Here is a 19,510-nt window from a genome sequence, read left to right as displayed (position 1 = left end):
AGTGGGGAGGAGAACAGCGGTCATTCACACCAGTGCAGGCAAAAAGAATAGGAACAGGATCTGGAATTTCAAATTATTTCTGAGTAATAAAGCTGTTGTTGCGTGAGGAGCATGCTTGTGCTGTCCATGATTCCAGCTAAACAGACACCAAACGTGGATTTGGTGCTTGTCCCACAGGAGTTCCACTGGCCAGCACCAGCAGAGTCACTATGTTTCTATGTGGCCCCAGTATTCCATACTCAAAATACAGATGCCAATAGGCAGATCCTGCAGGAAAACAACCAGGCTGGCACTAAACATTCCCAAACCACTGCAGCTGGTACCCAGTGATGTCTCATTCTCTGGCAAGGAAAAGTGAATCCCATGAGCTACCCTGGGAATATGAGCCACAGTTTTGAGTTACAGATAACAGTTCCTGCACAAGCTTCTCTGGAGAAGAAGATAGACAGGATCGAAACAGATCAGGAGCAAAGTGCATTACAGGGTTGTTTTTATCTTTAATCCATTCCACATGAGCAGAAAGAGCTTGGAGTCATGAAGCATGTGCTTCCTTTTGCAGCTCAACCCATAACTTTGGTTTATTAATCCTTTTTGCTGTGCTCCATAGCTCCCGTTGAAGAGAATTTTTGTGTAGGACTTGCAGGATCAGCCCTTTTCACCAGCTGCAGTTTCACTATCTTCCTAAGTGATCAAAGCACAGGCTGTCACTGAAAGGGGCAATTTCATCTTTCCCCAGCTCATGTGTCCCTCTTCCTCAAGCCATCACAGTGATCATGATAAAAAAGGATCTTTTCCTCAGGCAGGGTATTTTTCAGCTGGATCCGTTCCCATGCAGTGACAGCAGCTGAAGTTTTGCCACAAAGCAAGAGCCAGGAAAAAGGCTGGAACTGTGCCTCAAGAGCTTAATGCAAAATCATGAAGTTTCAGTCTTAGGTTCCTGGGTCATTTGTCCATGCAAATAATGTGGATTTATAGTCCAGTTTAAGAAAGTCTCCTTGGCTGCAGCTTTGTGGCTCTCTTTTGCACAATGGGCTAAATGCAGTCCCTCGTTCCCAAAAGTACTGAGTTAAGAGGGAAGTCTGGAACTAGTTACAGTTTTCATCTGGGGACCAGGTCTACGTGGTTATTCAGAACTGGCCTTGAAATTGCAACCATATTGTCTATTTATATCCTTACCAGAGCAAATCAGGGGGGTCACCCCAATGAACCCAGGCTCAGCATCCCTGATTTCAGCCTCCATTGTCCAGAGACTTCACAAAATCTTCACCCTTAGAGATTTTCAAAAGAGCTGGGCAAGGCCTTGAACAGCCTGATATGACTTGGAAGTTATCCCTGCTTTGAGCAGGAGGCTGGACAAGAGACCTCCAGAGGTCTCTCTCCAACAGCCTTACCCTGAGATTCTGTCACCTTCCACTCCATCTGCACCAGGCTCTGCTACAGCACCACCAAGCAGTGCCACACTGCCTGAGCCACACGGCAGGGAGCAAAAGCCAACCCATTCTCCATGGCCTTGGCTGTGTTGGCTGGGAGCCAGAGCAAAGCACACACCTTATCTGTGTGCAGATGTCTCAGCACACACCAGAATTAGCTTTGCATTGCAAAAGAAACTGTTCCAGCTCTGGCCAGGATCCCAGGCTGAAGACTGCAGAACATTTTCTCTTCAGCAGGAAGGAGTCTGCATCCTCAGCAAGAACAAGTGTGAAATACAAATCACTGAGCACCTGCTGCTCGTTGTCCAAGTCATCACACAGCACCCCTGAGTAGCTGCAGTGAAAGGAAGAATGACAGGGACTTAATTTCCATATGGCCCTTCAGAAACGTCAGCAATTTTGATCCACTAGGTTGAAATCTGAGCTCTTGAAAGAATTGTGCACATTCACTTTCGATGAGACATCCCATGAACACCCTTGGGGCCGGGGATCAGGAGACAAAGTGGTTCTGCTCCATCAGCTTGTCTGCAAAGATGGGAGCTGAGCTCACAGATCTTTTTTCACAGCCTTCCTCGGGGTCACTTCTCCTTCAACCCAGAGGATGGAAGAAGGCTTCTTGGCGCTCGTCAGACCTGGAGACCTCATCTATAACGTGAAAGGGGCAGGGAGGAGCCGGAGTGGGAAACGCAGGAAGGAGCCAAATCCCAGCCCGACAACACAAGGCTGCTGCCATCTCGTGGCTGGCTCTGGCCGAGCAAAGGTGGCCGAAGACATTTTTCCAGCTGGAAGATTTTTGAGATAAGATCCTTCCTGCAGGTAAGCTTCAGCTGGAAGGAGCAGGGGACAAGCAACAGTGCCAGTGGTTATACCCCATGGGGCCACAGCACTCGGGTACCAGAGCTTTGCCGATGCTCCTGGGAGGTCTCCTGCTTTACCTTCTGCTAAAGCTGCTCCTCTGCTTTGGGATGGCTCCACCCCAAGCCATGGTAATCCTTTTTCCATCAGGCCAACACCTCCCTGTGCCCTATGAGCTAAGGAGAGAGGAGAGATCCCTGTTGCTGCTGAGAGGCCCTGGATCTGCTGTGCCCATGCAGCACGGGTGGCCTTCACAATGGTGCTGGGAAGGGAGATGATCCACGGTGAAACAGAGACGTGTTGGGATCAGATGGGATGGACACGGTCTCCAGACCTGTTTCTTTTGGCATCTTTCATTGAACTGTGGTGCTGATGCAGGGATTTATTCTGTGAATAAAGTACAAATGGAGAACTACCTGGTCACTCTTTGGCCCCTTTCAGCCTCTCTACCAAGATCAGGAGTCTGCACAGCAGTTGAAAGAAGTGTGAGAGCAGCCATATATGCCCTGTGGGATCTCCACAACCATCTGCTTGCCCACAGGCAGGAGAAAGGCAGGAGAACAGTGTCTCAAAGAGACCCACCAGCAGAAAACTTCTGCTGACAGCTCACCAGAGGCCCTAGTAAAGCAGAGAGCTGCAAGTAAAGCAGAGAGCTGCCTGCACCACCTTCCACAGAGCTCTTGTAGGTCGTGTCTTGTGGGCACTCACTCGAGGATACCTCCTCCTTCCTTGTCTCTAACCATGGGAACAGGCTCCACCTTCCCCTTCTTCCTCCTGAGATGCTCTGGGTTCTGCAGCTGCACAACTCACTGGAAAAGAGCAGAACAAGAGCTCCAGAGAAAGAAAAAGCTCCAGCTCATTTGGTATTTCCACAGTGCTTGATGGTAGCTGCCAGGCCGTTCTCTCTGTGGCACATATTGGGGCTCACATCACACAGACTAAAGTGGAATTCTGCAATAAATGAGTCCCCTGGAGGAGACCCCAGGCAATGGGGAGATGAGTGCCCAGTGGCCTGTGCAGCATCCTTGGGTACACAGGGAGTTTCCCAGAGTGATAAGACTACAGAGGAAGATTTCTTTATGCAGGTACTGATTCAGCTTTCATCTTTCAATCATCCATTTATCAATCATCCATTTCAAAATGTTTTGCCAACACTAATTAACCCCTGCAGTATCTCTGTGCAGGGGGATCAGCATCCCTGTGTACCAACAGGGGGACTGAATGGAGAAGACAAGCAGCTACTTCATGAAAAAAATGAAGGGAGCAAAGAAATTACAATATCCTGAAATCCCAATCCTGCATCCTAGCAAAATCACAAATCCCCAAATCTCAGATATTCTGCTGGAAAGATAAGCAGCCACCTGCCACTCTTACCATGCCAGCTGCCTGGCTTTCTCAGCTGGGCACCAAACATTTCATAATCCCAAAATCTGGGGTGCCCTGAAGCACCCTTACCCCTAAGGAGCTGCAGACATGGTCAGCTGCACAGCCTGTTCCTCGCAGGCAGATTTTCCCATGATGTTGCACATGCTATTTATTCCATTCATTAACCAAGTTAATGGTGGCTAAGAATAGACCCCAGATGTCCTTCTGGCCTTAAAAACTTCTTTGGCCTCAAGGAAATGCAAAGCCTAAGTAGCTCATGGCATGTGAACCAATAATGAACCAAGATGTGAAGAGCTTGCACATTTCCAAGAATTCACAAAATCCATCTCTGCTTTTAAATGACCTCTGTTCTGCTTTTGGGAAATAACTGGTTAGCAAGGATAGTTCAGAACAGAGCAATAGATGTATAAATGTTTAATTCATTGATACAGAGATTGTGCCAGACAGAGCCAGAGCTGTTCAAATGTCTTCAGTTTCTGTTATCTATTTCTGTGATGTTTCCACTGCGACAAGTTCACAATTCTGTAATAAACTGGTGCTTCTGAACAAAGACCATTTCATATTAAACCTTTAGAAAATACACATCTTTAGGACAATTTACTCCTGAATTATTTTTTCTTTTAGTAATAGAAATTATTCTGTAATATCATTTTTTATACATACTCCTCAATGCGTTTGGGAAATATCCCAAAATATACTAAAGATAGCACTATGGTTTTCTGCATCACTGCTAGAAATGAAAGCATTCATGTGCAGAATAAAGAAAAATTTCTTTCTGTACAAGCATTTTCTTTTGTTGCCTGAATCCAGTCTCTTGATAATCAGCAATTACAGAAAAGAATTATAACAATCAAATGGGAGTTTGCACTTACAGAAATTAATGCTATTTATTGCATGAGTTATTCAGACATGGAAAGCCATTTGGAAATCTATCAGTAAATGAAAGAAACTGCTATTTCTGAAAACTGAAATTGTAATAATAGAGATTCTAAAGGGTCTAAAGAGGAACACGATCCATTTGGAATCAATTTTGTCTTCTCAGAAACAGGAAAGGTTAAATAAGGAGCTTTAAGGACCTTACTCTAAATGAAAACATAGTGCTTTTTACCAACTAATATTTTGTCAAACCCTCCATAAAATTATATGATATTTCAGAAGGTGATACTTGGGGTTCTATAGCATTTTTGACTCGGGCAACTTCCAGTAAATGGCAGTTTGTTCACCCATCCCACACGTACTCTCCAAACGGTGACTGTTCACTCTTTGCAAAAAGACAAGGAAGAGATCAGGAAGTGATAAACTGTGCTCATTCCACAAACAGGGGCCCCAGCTCCCATTTCTTCAACCCTCTGCTCACAGACGTAGGGTTAGATACCCAATTCCCAGGCCTGAAATAAGGCGGAATGAAATAATGAACAGAGAAGCCAGCAATGCAGGGAGACCTCTCGCAGCAGAGCAGCGTTCTTCCTTCCCGAGGGGGACTCAGAGCCACCCCGGAACTCAGCGAGCCGCCCGCTCGGGACGCCCGCCTGCGGCCCCGCATCCCGGCCGTGTCCCGGGCGGCCTCTGGGGGAGCCCGGGCTGCCGGGAGCTGTCCCCGGAGCCGGCTGCCCTCAGCAGGGACCCTTCCGAGGCAAGAGCCCCGCGGTTCCATGCTCGCTCCCGTGCGCCGCCGCCGAGCAACGGGAGCGCGCGTTTCCATGGCAGCGCAAACAGAGGCGGCTGCGCTGCCCCGCTCCCCGGCCGAGCGCGACAGCCCGGCCAGGGCAGCCCGCAGGAGACAGCCCAGGGTGAGGGGGACACCCCAGGGTGATGGGGACACCGCTGGGTGAGAGGGACACCGCTGGGTGAGGGGGACACCCCAGAGTAAAGGGGACACCGCTGGGTGAGGGGGACACTGCTGGGTGAGGGGGACACCGCTGGGTGAGGGGGACACCGCTGGGTGAGGGGGAAACTGCTCGGTGAGAGGGACACCTCTGGGTGACACCCCTGGATGAGAGGGACACCCCTGGGTGAGAGGGACACCTCTGGGTGACACCACTGGGTGAGACACCACTGGAAGAGTGGGTGAGGAGGGCGTGCAGAGAACTCTCTCTAGCGACAGAGGGGTGACATCCTCTGCTCTGGGAACATGGTGGATGGACTTACTGCACTGGTTTGTAGATCGGTCTGCATATTGACTTTGGCTTTTTGTTTTGCGGGGGTTTTGTTTTTGTTGATTTGGGTTTTTTTGTTTCTTTTTGGTTTTTGGTGTGTTGTTGTTTGGTTTTATTGGTTTTTTGTACTCAGCAGCCTGATGCTAGGGAAAAGCACTGAATGAAGGTTTCAGTGAATTAAAACCCAGAATGCCTTATCTATTGATTCAAGTACTACTGGTACACAGCTACTGCAATATAATCAGTCAGAGGCAGGGAAATATATGCCAAATGATTCTAGCAATGAAGCTTTTTTTATTTGCATTATTGAGCTTAATAATTATAAATTATCAGAGCTAGTGCTTCTGTAGCTTCTGGCATTATTTCCAAAGTGCTGTGCAAACAACCTATTAAAAACCCAGCAACCCCCAACAAAAAATATCATAATAAAATTAATACTTATAGGTTAATCATAGATACAGTTTCCTATACTTAGCTAAAATTATATTATAAAGCACTTTTTATCTCTGAGGGTTGCACTGACAATTATTTTCCATATGCCACTGTCTAGTCCTGCTTTTCAGATTCATTGCCCATAGGAGGAATTTAAATCAACCACAAGAAGTAGAAAATTCTTATGAAAAAGGTTTTACATTACAGAAATCAAGATGTGCACTGAGGGCTGAAGCTCCAGGTGTTTGCTGCAACTGCTCTGTGAGGTTCACAAACTGTATTTAGGCATTTGACTGCCTGAGCACCCCTGCCCTGATGGGGCTTTCTCCAAAACTCACATCAGCAGCAGGGGTGATGTTGTTCCAGGATGTAGATGAGAGACCCTAGAGAAAAATATCCCCTTACATTAACCAAAAGTCAGAGAGGTTTGAACTTAATTAACAGTCAAGGAAGTTCTTGGTAAAATATACTTCAAGAACTGAAAAGGACAGAGAAAATATTTTGGATATATTCAAAAGTCTAAATTCTACCTCAGCCTCTGTGTCTCATCAGCAGTGAAAGTTTGACACCTCCAGAAAATAAGGTACTAATTGGGCAGCTGCAGAAAATACACAAAGCACCAAGGACAGACATGGAAATTAGGCTAGATGAGTTTAGCTCAAAACACATAAAAACTGGAGGCTGTTCAGAGCAAAAACTAATGCTCTAAAATAGCCCTAAAACTAGTGCAAGCAGAAGAGGATATTTTCTACAGCATCTTGTAGCAGTGCAGGTCAGGAATGGTGCCAGCAGCAGAATTGCATCAACTGAACTAATACCTCACTAAGCCCAGCTTGCTGCCTTTGGTGAATAAAGGATAGCTTTAACAATGGTCTATCTGTTCTTTGTAAGTGAGATCATTCCAATTATGCCTTGTCCCTTAGGATCCATAGCAAAAACTACAAAAAGACCAGAGGCAGAGAAACAAAAAAATAACCTTCAACAGTTTGCCAACCTAAAATGAAAGGCAAGAGAGTTCTGTAAAGTGTGTCTGTGCTGTCCAACAATCATTCATGCTTATTGCAAGAAATCCACAATGCTGAAGCAATTACTGGGAAGAGCTTTAGTGAGTAAAAATGTAGCTTGTGAACTAGTGACAGGAGGATGAAAAAGCATGGGTGTGGATCAGAACTGGTGACTAGGTGGAAAAAGAGACAAGGGACTTGGGTTGCTCATTGTCTCCAAATTTGTTTTGTTGTTGCTTTCCCGTCAGTTTACTTGTAAGGAGGACTGTGTTTTACACAGCTTTCACATAAGGCAGGGATGAACATCTCCTTCTGGAGGCCAGAATATATATGTGTTCCAGTTTAATAGAGCTTTTTGTTAATTGCTGTAGACACTAAAGGCTCAGTGGTTAAGATACAGAAAGCCCCCAGGCCTATCACTTCTGTAAAACTTATCACATCAATTACTGGCAGATCCCAGCTGACTAATTTATGATTTTCTTTGGGCCAGGGTCAAAGACACCATCCTGACATACAGCATCAACACCTAAAAGTCTCTCTTCCAAACTTGAAATGGAAACCCACCTTGTGCTGCCAGGTAAGGACACAATGCAAAACAGCAATGTTTCCTTGTCAACTCAGAGGAGAGGCCTGAAGTCAGGTTCTTCTGCCCCAAAACAGATGAAATGGGTAAAACAGCTACAGACAGAAAAATCTCTGGCTGAAATGTTGTTGCTGATCATCAGATATGTTTAAGTGACAAACCATACAGAGGTCTCAGTTTTGTCACTGGCTTCCCAGAAGCCCTATCCAGCTCCCTGCTCTTGATCCAGCATTGTTAGACATCTGCAGCTGGGAGCACTCCAGGTGTGACACCGCACATCCCACTCCCTTTGCACTGGGTCCAGATATTCAGCTTCACACCTTCTACACCCTCATCCTGTTTTTTGGGTTTTTTTTGGGTTTTTTTTTTTTGTTTTTTTTTTTTTTTTTTTTTTTCCCAGAAAGCACAGCAGAGGATGAAAAAACCCCAATGAAAAATCCATTTAAAGTCCCATCAGATACTGAACTTTTCTCAGTGAGGGACAAGGAAATTAAGAAGGCACAGGAGGTATGTACACATGCTTTAGGCTAAACTATAAAACAAGCAATTACTAAGGTAGGCACCCACCCAACAGAATACCAAAATTTAGTGCATGAGAGAACAAAGGCCTCTTCATGAGAAAGCTGGGGATGTTCAGCCTGGAGAAGAGAATGCTCTAGGGAGACCTGATTGTCATCTTTCAATACTTAAAAGGTGCTTATAAAAAAAGAGCTTTTTACACAAACAGATTGTGATACAACAAGGGGTAGTGGATTTAAAGTAGAGGAGGAAAGATTTAGATTATATGTTAGGAAGAAATTCTTTACTGTGAGGTGGTGACACTGGCACAGGTCGCTCAAGGATGTTAGGGATGCCCCATCCCTGGAAGTGTTCAAGGCCAGGCTGGACGAGGCTTTGGGCAACCTGGTCTAGTGGGGTGCTCCTATTCATGGCAGGGTGTTGGAACTCAATGATCCCTAAGGTCCCAACCCAAACCTTTCTGGGATTCTGTGATCTCTGGGAGGTCTGGTTGTTGCACAGGGTTGCACAGCCTGGCATAGTGTGAAAGGAAGCAAGAGGTCTAAAGCAAGGCCTCCTCATCTCACACTGGTGACTGACACAGTCTGGTTTTTGCTTGGGTTGAAGGGCACTAGACAATTATGGGGAAGAGCCTAGGAAGCAGTGCACTAAGGATGTCTGCTGAGTGATGTCCTCACCATAAACCAGGTCCAAATTTTGCAGACAGCACTGAATTACACTTCAGTCCATGTGAGAGCACTGAGCAGGAACACCTTTTACCCTCCAGAAGGTTCTGGAGTGGGTTTGAATAGATCCTCTCAATCTGAACTTAATGGTTCAAATGGCTTTGTAAAAGTTGGACTGAGTTGGTTAAATGTGAGCTGTCCCCCTTTAACCAGGGGACTCCAAGGATAAATCTCAGAAAATTTCCATTTGTTCACAGCAATAACCCAAGAAGGAAAAATGAGGACACTGAGTGGGTACAAACTGGCACAGCTGGTGGATGGATGCAGAATACAAATCAACAAAACAATGACAACAAGCGCTAAGAAATTTAGTGTTTCAGTTGCCTTGAGAGAGAGAATGTTATTTGGATTAGTCAGATAAAGTAGACAAATATTCATCAGCAGGGTATCACCACTGCAGATTTCCAGGCTGTCAATAACTTACTCATGTCTTTAAAAACCACAGTAAACAAAGCACAAGATCAAACTGTACATATATCTGACTTCTCACAGGAACATGAAAAGAGGAAGACTATGAAAGTCCATGAGAAAACTACTTACTCCACTAAAATGAAGGCAAAAAGCGGGTTGAGGAAAGCTTTGAAAAGGGAGGAAGAAGAGGAGAGCAGAAAAGAGGCGACATGTGAAGAGAGACTGAAATTTCTTCAGGAGATGCTTTCACGGAAGTTAGCCATGAAAAAAGGTGGAGAACAGGCACTGCCTTTGCAGTGGTGCTGCTCAGCTGGGTAACAGCCTAAAGCAAAGGCCAAAGAGGGGCTGGGCAGAGCAGCTGGCTGTGGCTGACTTCGGTGAGGTCATGCAGACAGACAGTTCTGTGCTGAATCTTGCCAACTCCTGCATGGCTGAGCCATCTCCAGCTCAGGCATTTATGTTCAGAGCCTTGGCCACCCCCTCACATAGCTTGGGTTCCACCAGCCTTGCAGCAGCTGAGCTGGTAGCCAGCTGAGGGTTTGCAGGATCTTGTGTGGTGGAAACCTTTCTGCTAAGCCAACCTAAAGTTGGATTTTAATGGATACAGGCCCAGATTTTCTGCCTCTGACATGAGGAGTAGATTTGCCATTAATGTCTAGAGGACAAGGACCAGATTGTCCACTCCATTCTCCCTGGTTTTATTCCATGAAAATCTATATGAAACTGATCCTAAACAAGGTTATAACTATACTACAATAATCAGTATTGCTGACTCCAGTGCCAGCCAGATCCATGGTCATGGCTGCTTACATATTCATTGTGCTTTGGTCATATTTCCCCCTCTCTAGTCTAAGCAACTTTATATTCTAATTTCAGATTATGCATTAGACAGGGAGACCTTCCATGGCTACCTACAGGACAGAAAACAGATCTTTTTTCTTGAGGTACATGGCTTTCAGCACATTATTTTCTGTTCATTTAATTACTCTTCCCTGTGTTGTTTTGTTTTGATGTTTATTCTCCTGAGATCAATGCCTAGAGATCTTTCCAAGGTGGCACACTTCAGAGCTCATGAACTGACTGCCCAAGTCCTGCTTTACAGTCACTCAGAATCTGTAGCCCAGTAATTCCCAGCCAAGAAATAAAGGAATGTAGGTCATTCCCATCATTCAGTAGCCACCATGGAACCATTCAATTTGTGAGATGCACAGATACACTGATCTTTGGCTCCTGCTGTCCTGTACATAAACTGTGGCTGGGAGCCATTCTGAACCCAACAGGAGGGAATGGAGTAACCGTGCTCAAACATTCCCATTAGTCACCTCTATTATTGTGCTGTAGCAGAGCTGAATCAATCTTTGTCAGCCAGGAATTAATGCAGTGCTGGGACTTCTAAATTCTGTCTTTAGATCCACTGCTTATTTGCTGTGTTCCTTCTGAAATAACTCCTGGCCTCCATCTACCTGTCTTGCACTAAGTCACACACCTGAGTTTGAAATCCTTTCCCTCTCTGCCCACAGCTATCAGGGAATTTGGTAACCAGCTACAATGCTAAACCAACGTACCTTTAAAACCAACCAACTGACTGTGTTGCCTTTGGGGTTCATTTCAGCACACCATTGCAGTAAAGCGAGGGGAGATTGAAAAGATGGAGAACATAGCGAAGGATGAGGAAAAAAAACTGGAAAAGGCTGAGAGAAGGATGGAGAAGGATGCTGCCATGTTTGATAAGTTCCTGAAGGAGAACCATAATAACTCTGTTGAAGCACTGAGAATGTAAGGAGCATTGAAGGAACCACCTGTGGGCTATTTCATTCTGGGCACAGATTTGCTGCTTGACCTCCCTGCAGGGTTTTGGCTGAACACTCTGAGTTTCCCAGAGTTACAGTTCTGGTAGCACTTTCTTCCCACACATTCAATAAAAGAGAGGAAGGAGAATATCATCCAGGGTATATCATCATTGCAAAAGCCCTTGATCTGGTGGCAGCAAGGAACCTGCTGGTGGCTCCCCCACTTCCATTCTTCTCACAACACCCTTTACTGGAGGGAGATGCCTCGGCCCAACCCCTCACAGTCCCCTCAGCGAAGCAAATCGAGCACTTTGGCCCATTGCAGGTATCACAAGGGCAGAGCTGCAACTGATGCTCAGCAGCAGCCAGATTCGGGAGGTCTGAACACTGGAATGCCATACTTTGCCAAGAACAAGAGGATCTTCAGGCAGGAGCCAAGCATCTCCTGGGATACACCTACAACACAGATTTCTAGGGCACATATCACATCTTTTTCACTGTTTCATAGGCATCTCAAGTCACTACTCACTACTAAATTGTTTACTGGCTTGTTCGTGCATCCTTTCCTAGAGCCAAAAGAGAAACCTCAGCAAAGACAAAGAAAATAACAGAGATCCAGGGACTCACAACCGAAATAAAGAAAATCCAAAGGTAAGATTGCTCATTACTCCTGTCTCACCTTTAACAGCCCCTACAGTGCTACAGCTTCACAGTCCTTGCAGGGGATAGATTTCTAAAAGTGTTCCATTTTAAGAGTCAAAATGTTTTGGCTTTTGTTTTCCAGATGCTGGCTTTGTTTCTAAAACAACTCATCTTGTTTTCTAATGACATTTAAAAAAACTATAGCTATTCCAAACCCAAAATTAAATGCCTAACATCAGATTAAAATCCAAACAAAACTAAGTAATGCATTTTAATGGGGGCCTAAGGAGAGACAAAAGAAATAAGTATAATTACCATTATGAGTTGTGCTGGAAAAATTTCTCATTCCTTTTCAAGTAAAAATTCAAAAATTAGCAAGCTCAGTACCATAGCAAGAGATATGACCAGGGAATATGACAGATTCTCAGTTTCCACATGAGAAACCACAGAGAGCACAGAGGGCAAGTCCCCTTTTGACTTCGTATATCCACATGTCTTGGTTTGGAAAGACAGGTGTCTGCTAAGGAAGGCAGGAGCCTCCCCTGAAATGGAAAAATGTAGACCCCTTCCCTCCGAATTGTTATAAATTTGAAATTAAGGGGGGGCTCTCAGACAAAAATATGGGAGCAGGAATAACAGTTCTTTATTAGGGAAGAAAAAAAAAAAAGATAAAATAAACAATGCAGTGAACCAAAACAACACTGACAGAGTCAGAATACAACCTGACACCCTGTTAGTCAGGGTGTGGCTGCAGTCCTCCTGGAGTGTCAGGTGTGGTTCTGTTGGAGCAGTGATCCTGCAGAAAAGGGTGTAGTCTTCCTGCAGTGGAAGAGGCAGCTGTCCCTCTGGGAAATCCAGTGCAGAAAAAGCTGTGCTGGTGTTTCAGAAACTCAAGATTATATGCGGGTAGAAATGCTTGGCTCCTCCCTCTGGGTGGAGCATCTCCCAGTGGGCTGTTACAGTTCTTATCAGTCACCAGTGACATTCAATAGTCCATTATCAGCAGATGTCTCCCCTGAGAGAGGACTTGTTGTAGAAGAGATAAGGAAAACTGCCCGCTTAACAGAAGACAACTGCCATACAGATGGCAAATGGAATACATATTGCTTCTCAGTCTGGGACACCGTGACAACATGTGCCCTCTCTCCCCTTCTCTGGATGAAACTAAATATCAAGAGTGAGAAAGAACCTGTTCAAACAGAAGCTTCCCTCCCTGCTAACAAACTTTGTCCACTTCTCTCAACCCAGTGATATCTCCAGATTCGAGGACACCCTGCAGGAGTACAAGATGTACAGGGACATCCTCTACCAGCTATCTCCAAAAGAGTGGCAGGAGGAACACAGAAAAAGGCACAAAAAAGAAAAGGATAAGGAAACAGCACCCAGAGTTAATGAAGGAAGTGCTTCACATCCCCCAACCGCAGAGCAGGGTAAGTGCCAGGAAAGTGCTGCTGCTCCTCCCTGGGACAGCCCCTGGCTCTAAGTGGACACTCCTCTTGTCTCCAGACCAGGGTCCCACAAACACTGCCCAGAGCGTCACTTTTACGGATATGCCAAGTTCCCTGCTGTTTTCAGAAAGTTTGGATTTCAGGTCACGTGATGTCAGGCCACAGCTTAAACACTTCCTGAAGCCTCTTTTATCAAGAGAACTGTAAGTACCAGATGATGCCAACAACAGACTTAAGGACTGAAAAGAGCACTCAGCTGGCTGGGAATCGGCGCAGGGGAATCCTGCTGCTCACCTTGGCTGGGCATTCCAAGACCTGGGGCTTATTGGAACAAACTCAGATACCAGCAGAAAGCTGTCAGGTGTGCAAGTCAGTACCTATGTGCCTGCTCCAAGTGAGCCCTGTCCTCAGATCCTCTGCTGGGAGCCTGCCCCAAATGGGGCTGTCACTAAGAGGATGCAAACAGTGATTTTTAACCCTTCATGGCACAGGGTGACAGGTACAAGTGATGAGCAGACTGAGCTGCCAATAGCAGCAAAGCACCACTTCCCCCTCTTCCAGCTCTTGTGTAGAGGAAGAAGCATTAAACAAATGAGTGAGTTAAACTCACTCCCCGTGACTTTAAAGGCATTTGGATCAACACCCTCAGTTCAGGTTCATGTGTCACGTTCCAGCTGGCCAGCTGGCCAGCACAGCCCAGGGCAGAACAGAAGGCAGCTTGCTTATCCCATAGCCACAGGGAGGCAAAGATAGGAATGTGCAGAGGAGTAAACAGCAACAGTGAACAATAACAATGTTCATATGTCACTAACAAGATCTCCTCTGAGCTGTCATTTCTCTAAGGGCCTAACACACAAAATGCTTTTTCAGAAGTTCACTGGAGGATGCAGAGAGTGAAATCAGCTCAGACGAAGATGAGGTCAGAAGACTTATGTTGAAATATTTGTCTTTTCTGTTTGTCCTGTGTCATTTATCAATGTTACTAATTTCCCTCACCTTTGTAACCATTAGCTACAGTTTTGAGGAGTTACTGTAGTTACAAATTATAAATGTATGTTTATACATTCATGAATGTTCACACTTTGGCAACACATATTATAAATACCTTAGTTTAACTTTCCTCCTTCAGTTTCCAAAAACCTACCATCATCTCTAAGCTTGCCATCCTCCAGTGAGACATCATAAAATGAAAGATTTTTAAATTAGTGCAGTTACTGGCTTATGTCTGAAATTGAAGTTTTCCCACTCACAGATGTTTGCAACACTTTTTACCCTCCAAAATGCAATTTATCTTGGAGGTGAGCTGTTGAGGCACAGTAAAGCTACACACATAGCAGGAAGGATGTCCATGTACGTTTGTACATGGACAAACATGGACCTCTCTAGATGGAAGAACATCTAGAATAGGCTATTTGAATAGCCAGGGCTGGTGCAGGCCAACCTCCACAGTAGAACAGAATCTAAAGGAGGGAAAGAACTCACATGTGTTTTCCACTCTAGGAGCCTGAGCTCTACTTTACTGATCCTGAACAATTGCTTGCTACTTTCATGGAGATGCTGGATGAGAACTTATCCTTTGTCCTGAACTCCCAGGATATTGCAGACAGTTGGAACAGTGTCCAACAGACTTTCATCACCACACGTGAAAGCATGTAAGTGTGACCCTGCAGGTGATGGAAGGGGTCCCTGTGGTCCAGCTTTCAGACATAAGTGACCCCTCTGGCCCCACAGACACCTCACCATCAGGCACACACTGCAGAGCACATGTAATGCTGTTCACACAGCAGGGTCTTCCTTTGAGCTCCTAGAAAGTGTCCTAGATGTGCTTAATTTAGGAGATAAGACTTGAGCTTGGGACTAATTCCTTAGTCCTCAAGGCACAGGCTAGGGAACGATGCATTAAGCATCCTGGAGTCAATGTAAGTGTAGTGTAATTCTCATGAAGGAAGACCAAAGAAAGAAAGAAGGGCAGTTCCTGGAGTGATCCCGAGCAGCACCAATGCTGACTCAGTGCAAAACCTTCCAGGAAGACAGTAGAGAACCCGGGGGTCATTGTAATCTACAGTGTCAATGGCAGCTAGATGTATATATTCCTGTTTAAAATGTAGCTTATCTCCTTGTGGAAGTTTTAAAGGTGATCTGGATCCCTCACTGACTTACTAAAAAACCTTGAATGTTTAGCTATGCTACTTCTCCCTCCCCCACACCAGCACAGTAACTGCTTTTCCATAAAGAAACTCTGAAGTTCCCCGTGTTTTCAGGGCTGTGTGTCAAGTTCCCAGGAAAGGCTGAAGTGTTACCTCCATCTGCCGGCAGCAGGAGGGACCAGCCCAGGCTGTGGAGAGCAGAGCCATGTGTTCCAGAGGTGCCCTTCCCAAGCAGCTCCGCTCTCTCTCTCTCCCCCCTTTAGGGAGAAGGAGTTGGCAGCGCTGAAACAGCAGGCAAACAGCCTCCGAGCCTCCGTGGCCAAGGAAGAAGAGAAAGTAGCCGACCTGAAGCTCAAAGTTCAGCTGTTTTCCTCTGGAGAACACGAAGCTGATGACCAGGTACATGCTGGGATCCAGGCAAGGGGGGGTTCACGTGTGCACAAGTGGTTCCTCTCCACCAGCCACATCCATCCTGGGAACAGAGCACACAGAGGGTGCACTGAGGAGGGATCAGTACTGTTTCCCAGCAATGGAGCTACAGCAAGGCTGGTTTGGGGCATTGCTGAGGCAGCAAACTGGGGCAAACGTGTCTGCTCCATGCAGCTGCCACGAGGTGGGAGCAGGGCTCCCAGAGACAGCTGGGCAGCTGCCACCTGACCCAGGTCACAGCCAAGCTGGGAAGATGAGACCAACAAGGAGAATGGCTCAATTCAGCCATCTGTTCCTGCCATTGCCATTAGCCAACCAGGAAACAAGCAACTGAGTCTTATTGAGGGGATTAGAGTGTTTCCTTTTCAGATTTCCTTTGGTTTTCGAGGGATATTATGGTTCCACTTGGCAGAGCCCAGCTGTACCACTCACCATATCTCCTGTCACCTCTAGGACAAAATGCTCACAAGTCTGAACAAGAAGGTGCAGGAAGTCTATTTCCAGTGCACTGGAGACAATGAGACAAACCTGCCAACAGTAGAGATGTTAAAGGTAATAGAAAAACAGCTCAACGATTTACTGGGCAGCGTGGAGAGAATCCCACCAGCAAAGATAGAAAAGGCTGTGAACGCCATAAGAAAGGAACAGAGGGCAAGGTAAAGCAAGACCCTCTTCTGGAAAAGTCTCTATTTTAAGTGTTGACAGCTGAAACAGCCAAATCAACCCAAAAAATTGTAGCAGCAATCTGAAATCCCATGTGAGCAATCCATCCAATTTTACTTCTGTAAGGGTTCTACATTCACAGTGCTTGCATCTCCTCATCAGTGAACTGCAGCCCACAGCTACATTAGAAAAGACCTGCAAACTACAGTAGAAAAATCTAGAAGAATAAAAAAGAAAACACTAAACTCAGAAACAAAACCAGATTCTATTATCAGAATCACCATTTTAAGAAAACAATTTACAGTAACAAAATGTAAACTGAATAAATAGAAAATTAAACCTCAAGTTAACACAGTCTGCCTTGCCCTGATATTTTGTCAGATTTTAATATGTACATAAGGGCATTTGTCAACAACTCCAGCTTTGAAATGTTTCTTCTACAAAACCTTTTAGTTTAATTTGTATTACCAGATTAAATAGCAGCAATTATCACAATCAGTGTAAGTCCCAAGATGAGACATGTTCCTGTAGGCCCAGTTACACAAAATTCCACCCCACAAATAACAAAGATAACTGAACTGATGACTGTATCTGGCCATCCTCAAGTGAATCAGATTAGCCTGAGGATTTAAAGCCAGACAGTGACATTTTGGTTCTGCTAATTCTCCTTCTCTGCATCTTTATTCAGCTGTGTAGCAGAAAACTTATGGTGCTTCTTCCCAATGTCCTGTGAATAGGTTTGCCCTCTTAAATTGCAAAATAAGTAAGACAAACATTTATTCTGTGCTGGGGATGGAGGAGAATAATTCAGGAAAGATACCACAAACCCTACCCACAAATAAAAACATTTTTTTTTAAAAAACCAAAAAAAAACCCAAACAAACAAAAATACACCCAACCCCCCCCCAAAAAAAAAACCAAAAATAAAAACAACACCCACAAAACCAAAACACAACAAACCCTACTAAGAGCATTAAACACTGTGCTGAAGTTCACATGGTTAAGACTGCAGTTTCTCTGCACCACTGTTCCACAGCTTGAGCCCATTCCTGTTCCAGCACTTCATTTTCTTCGGGAACTGGAGTAACAGAACTGGCCCCCAGTGTGCTCCTTTGGGCCAAGTGTAGCTCTGTGGGTGTAACAGCTCACACCTGTGTGTCACAGACCTGGTTACACTGGTGAGAACTGGGCATACAAGCACCACCCTCCCCACAGCTGGGGACAGGAGTCACCTGCTGAAGGGGGTGCAGAGCATGTCTGCAGCAGAACAACTGCCCAGCATGTGTGTCAAAGCCTGACATGCTTTTTCCACCCATCACACCAGAAAGAGTAGGACCAACTGCAGGCAGTGCTTCCTTCTTACCCCCTTCACAGCAAACCAACTCCAGCAGCCCAAACCTCAGTGCTCCAATGGTTAGATGGAAGGTGTGATGTAAGATGTTATGTTGGATGTTGATGCTGTGTGTCAAAAGCACAGCTGGTGTAGCTGCAAGCTGCATTTAACCCTTCCTTTATTCCCTCTAATCAAAAGGCTCAGAGAGGAAAAGCAGAAACAAGCGAAGCAGCAGCAGGATGAAGGATTGAAAAGGGACATGGAAAGATCACAGGTACCTGAAAAAAAAAAGGTAAGTGCAGTGGTCTCTGGAAACACCTCATCTCAACAGCTCACTTTGGAGAAGCTGAGGGTACCTGAATATCAAGTGTTTAAGGGAAAAGTGTTATTAAGGGGCCTCCACAGCTGTGTGGGGATAGCACCTACAGCCAGGTGTAGCCCAATTTACAGGAGTGATGTAACTTAAGCCACTGCTGGAAGTCAGTCACAGTGCACATTATTCCAGCTCAGTGTCCTTCTCTCAGCCACATGACCCCCTCCACTACCTGCCAGTTCTCAGTAAGCTCATTTCAACTCATTAACTTGGTTGTATTAAACCAAGCATGAAAATTGGCAAATGAGGAACTGGGCAGCAGCAGGACACTCCTGATAACAGCAGCAAGGCCCCAGATCAGCTCAGCCACATCAAACCACACCTTTTCTGACATGTCCTACATCCTCCCAAACTCAATTGTGGCCCCTTGAAAGGCTCAGTGCAGAGTTTCTGCCATGGCTGCTGCTGCACCTTCCCCAGGTCAACATGGCCATGAGGAGACCCCAGTTCTGTCACAGTGACAGCACAGGTGACTCAAGACCAGGGGCCATGAGTCCCTGCCCCTTTAGCCAAGAGAAAATAGAGGATTCTGTAGCCTCCCTCTGATATTTCTTTGGATTTCCAACTTTCCATCCTCTTCCTGGCACAGGACTAATGAGGCTTTAGTCAGAAAGCAGTTGTAGGTACAACAGTGCTGAAGTTGTAGGTACAACAGTAGAAGCCGAAGCAGGAGCACACAAACAGCCTTCAGGTGTTTCTCATTCACTTTCCAATACAGAAAGCACACCAAGCAGAGACCCTGCAGCCTGCCTAGAGCACAGGGCAAGGGCCACAGTCCCTCCCAGCCTGGCAGCACAGAGCAGCTTTAGCTGCCTGGTCAGACAACCCAACCAAGCACTGATGCAGCACCTCTTCCTCCTCTGCAGAATTACAAGACAGTGGCCTTACCTTCCAACCCACCTGCCAGGAAGAACAGCCAAGGAAACAGATAAGAAGGAAGAACAATTGTTTTATTTTTCCTGCTGGCACAGCCTTAACCACAGCTCATAGGGCTGATGCTGTTCTAGAAGTCTTTTCTAGATCTACATTCTCTCAGTCTTTGCTCAGCTGAACTTTACTGTCCCATGAAATTTCTTTCTTCTCCTACCCTAAGATTCCAGGGAAAGTTTGCAACCCCTTTTCTCCTCCTCTGGTATTTTGCCTAATTAGAAAAGAAATAAAAATTCTCTCATTTTGCTTCTCAA

The 19,510-nt window shown here is 45.6% G+C and overlaps 1 protein-coding gene and 1 long non-coding RNA gene across 7 annotated transcripts in view; one reads left to right on the top strand and one right to left on the bottom strand.

The window, feature by feature from the left end:
• LOC128794353 (uncharacterized) overlaps positions 1-12,845 on the bottom strand; it is a 27,986-nt gene extending 15,141 nt beyond the window's left edge. Inside the window, exon 1 of the long non-coding RNA XR_008433062.1 lies at positions 12,656-12,845. This is a non-coding gene — a long non-coding RNA (uncharacterized LOC128794353). The remainder of the gene's footprint in view (positions 1-12,655) is intronic.
• CFAP100 (cilia and flagella associated protein 100) lies at positions 4,701-19,510 on the top strand. Of its 6 annotated transcripts, none has more exons than XM_053954132.1 (15): positions 5,374-5,461; positions 7,754-7,840; positions 8,247-8,353; positions 9,583-9,772; positions 10,378-10,445; positions 11,114-11,277; positions 11,862-11,942; positions 13,182-13,363; positions 13,440-13,584; positions 14,252-14,300; positions 14,882-15,033; positions 15,792-15,927; positions 16,411-16,613; positions 18,152-18,245; positions 19,193-19,510. In XM_053954132.1, exons 2-15 carry the CDS (start codon positions 7,816-7,818, stop codon positions 19,256-19,258), a joined length of 1,662 nt encoding a protein of 553 aa, XP_053810107.1. In that variant the 5' UTR covers positions 5,374-5,461; positions 7,754-7,815; the 3' UTR covers positions 19,259-19,510. The 6 variants fall into 6 exon arrangements, with proteins under 6 accessions (XP_053810106.1, XP_053810105.1, XP_053810104.1 ...); XM_053954134.1 differs by lacking the exon at positions 5,374-5,461 and adding an exon at positions 5,481-5,499; XM_053954131.1 differs by lacking the exon at positions 8,247-8,353 and having other exon boundaries at positions 4,701-5,461; positions 16,411-16,509; positions 18,152-18,227.

Source organism: Vidua chalybeata, chromosome 12, assembly GCF_026979565.1.
Source record: "Vidua chalybeata isolate OUT-0048 chromosome 12, bVidCha1 merged haplotype, whole genome shotgun sequence".
In the NCBI taxonomy this organism is placed as follows: Eukaryota; Metazoa; Chordata; class Aves; order Passeriformes; family Viduidae; genus Vidua; species Vidua chalybeata.
The sequence above is the reverse complement of the archived record's forward strand: the minus strand, read 5'-3'. Positions and strand labels throughout refer to the sequence as shown.

Bases quoted from the DNA above. Each gene is read 5' to 3' on its own strand.
- CFAP100 (XM_053954128.1), top strand. From the start codon at position 5,102: ATGCAGGGAGACCTCTCGCAGCAGAGCAGCGTTCTTCCTTCCCGAGGG. The intron at 15,034-15,791 runs GTAAGTGTGACC...TCCCCCCTTTAG, and splicing joins ATCACCACACGTGAAAGCAT to GGAGAAGGAGTTGGCAGCGC. The intron at 15,928-16,410 runs GTACATGCTGGG...TGTCACCTCTAG, and splicing joins AACACGAAGCTGATGACCAG to GACAAAATGCTCACAAGTCT.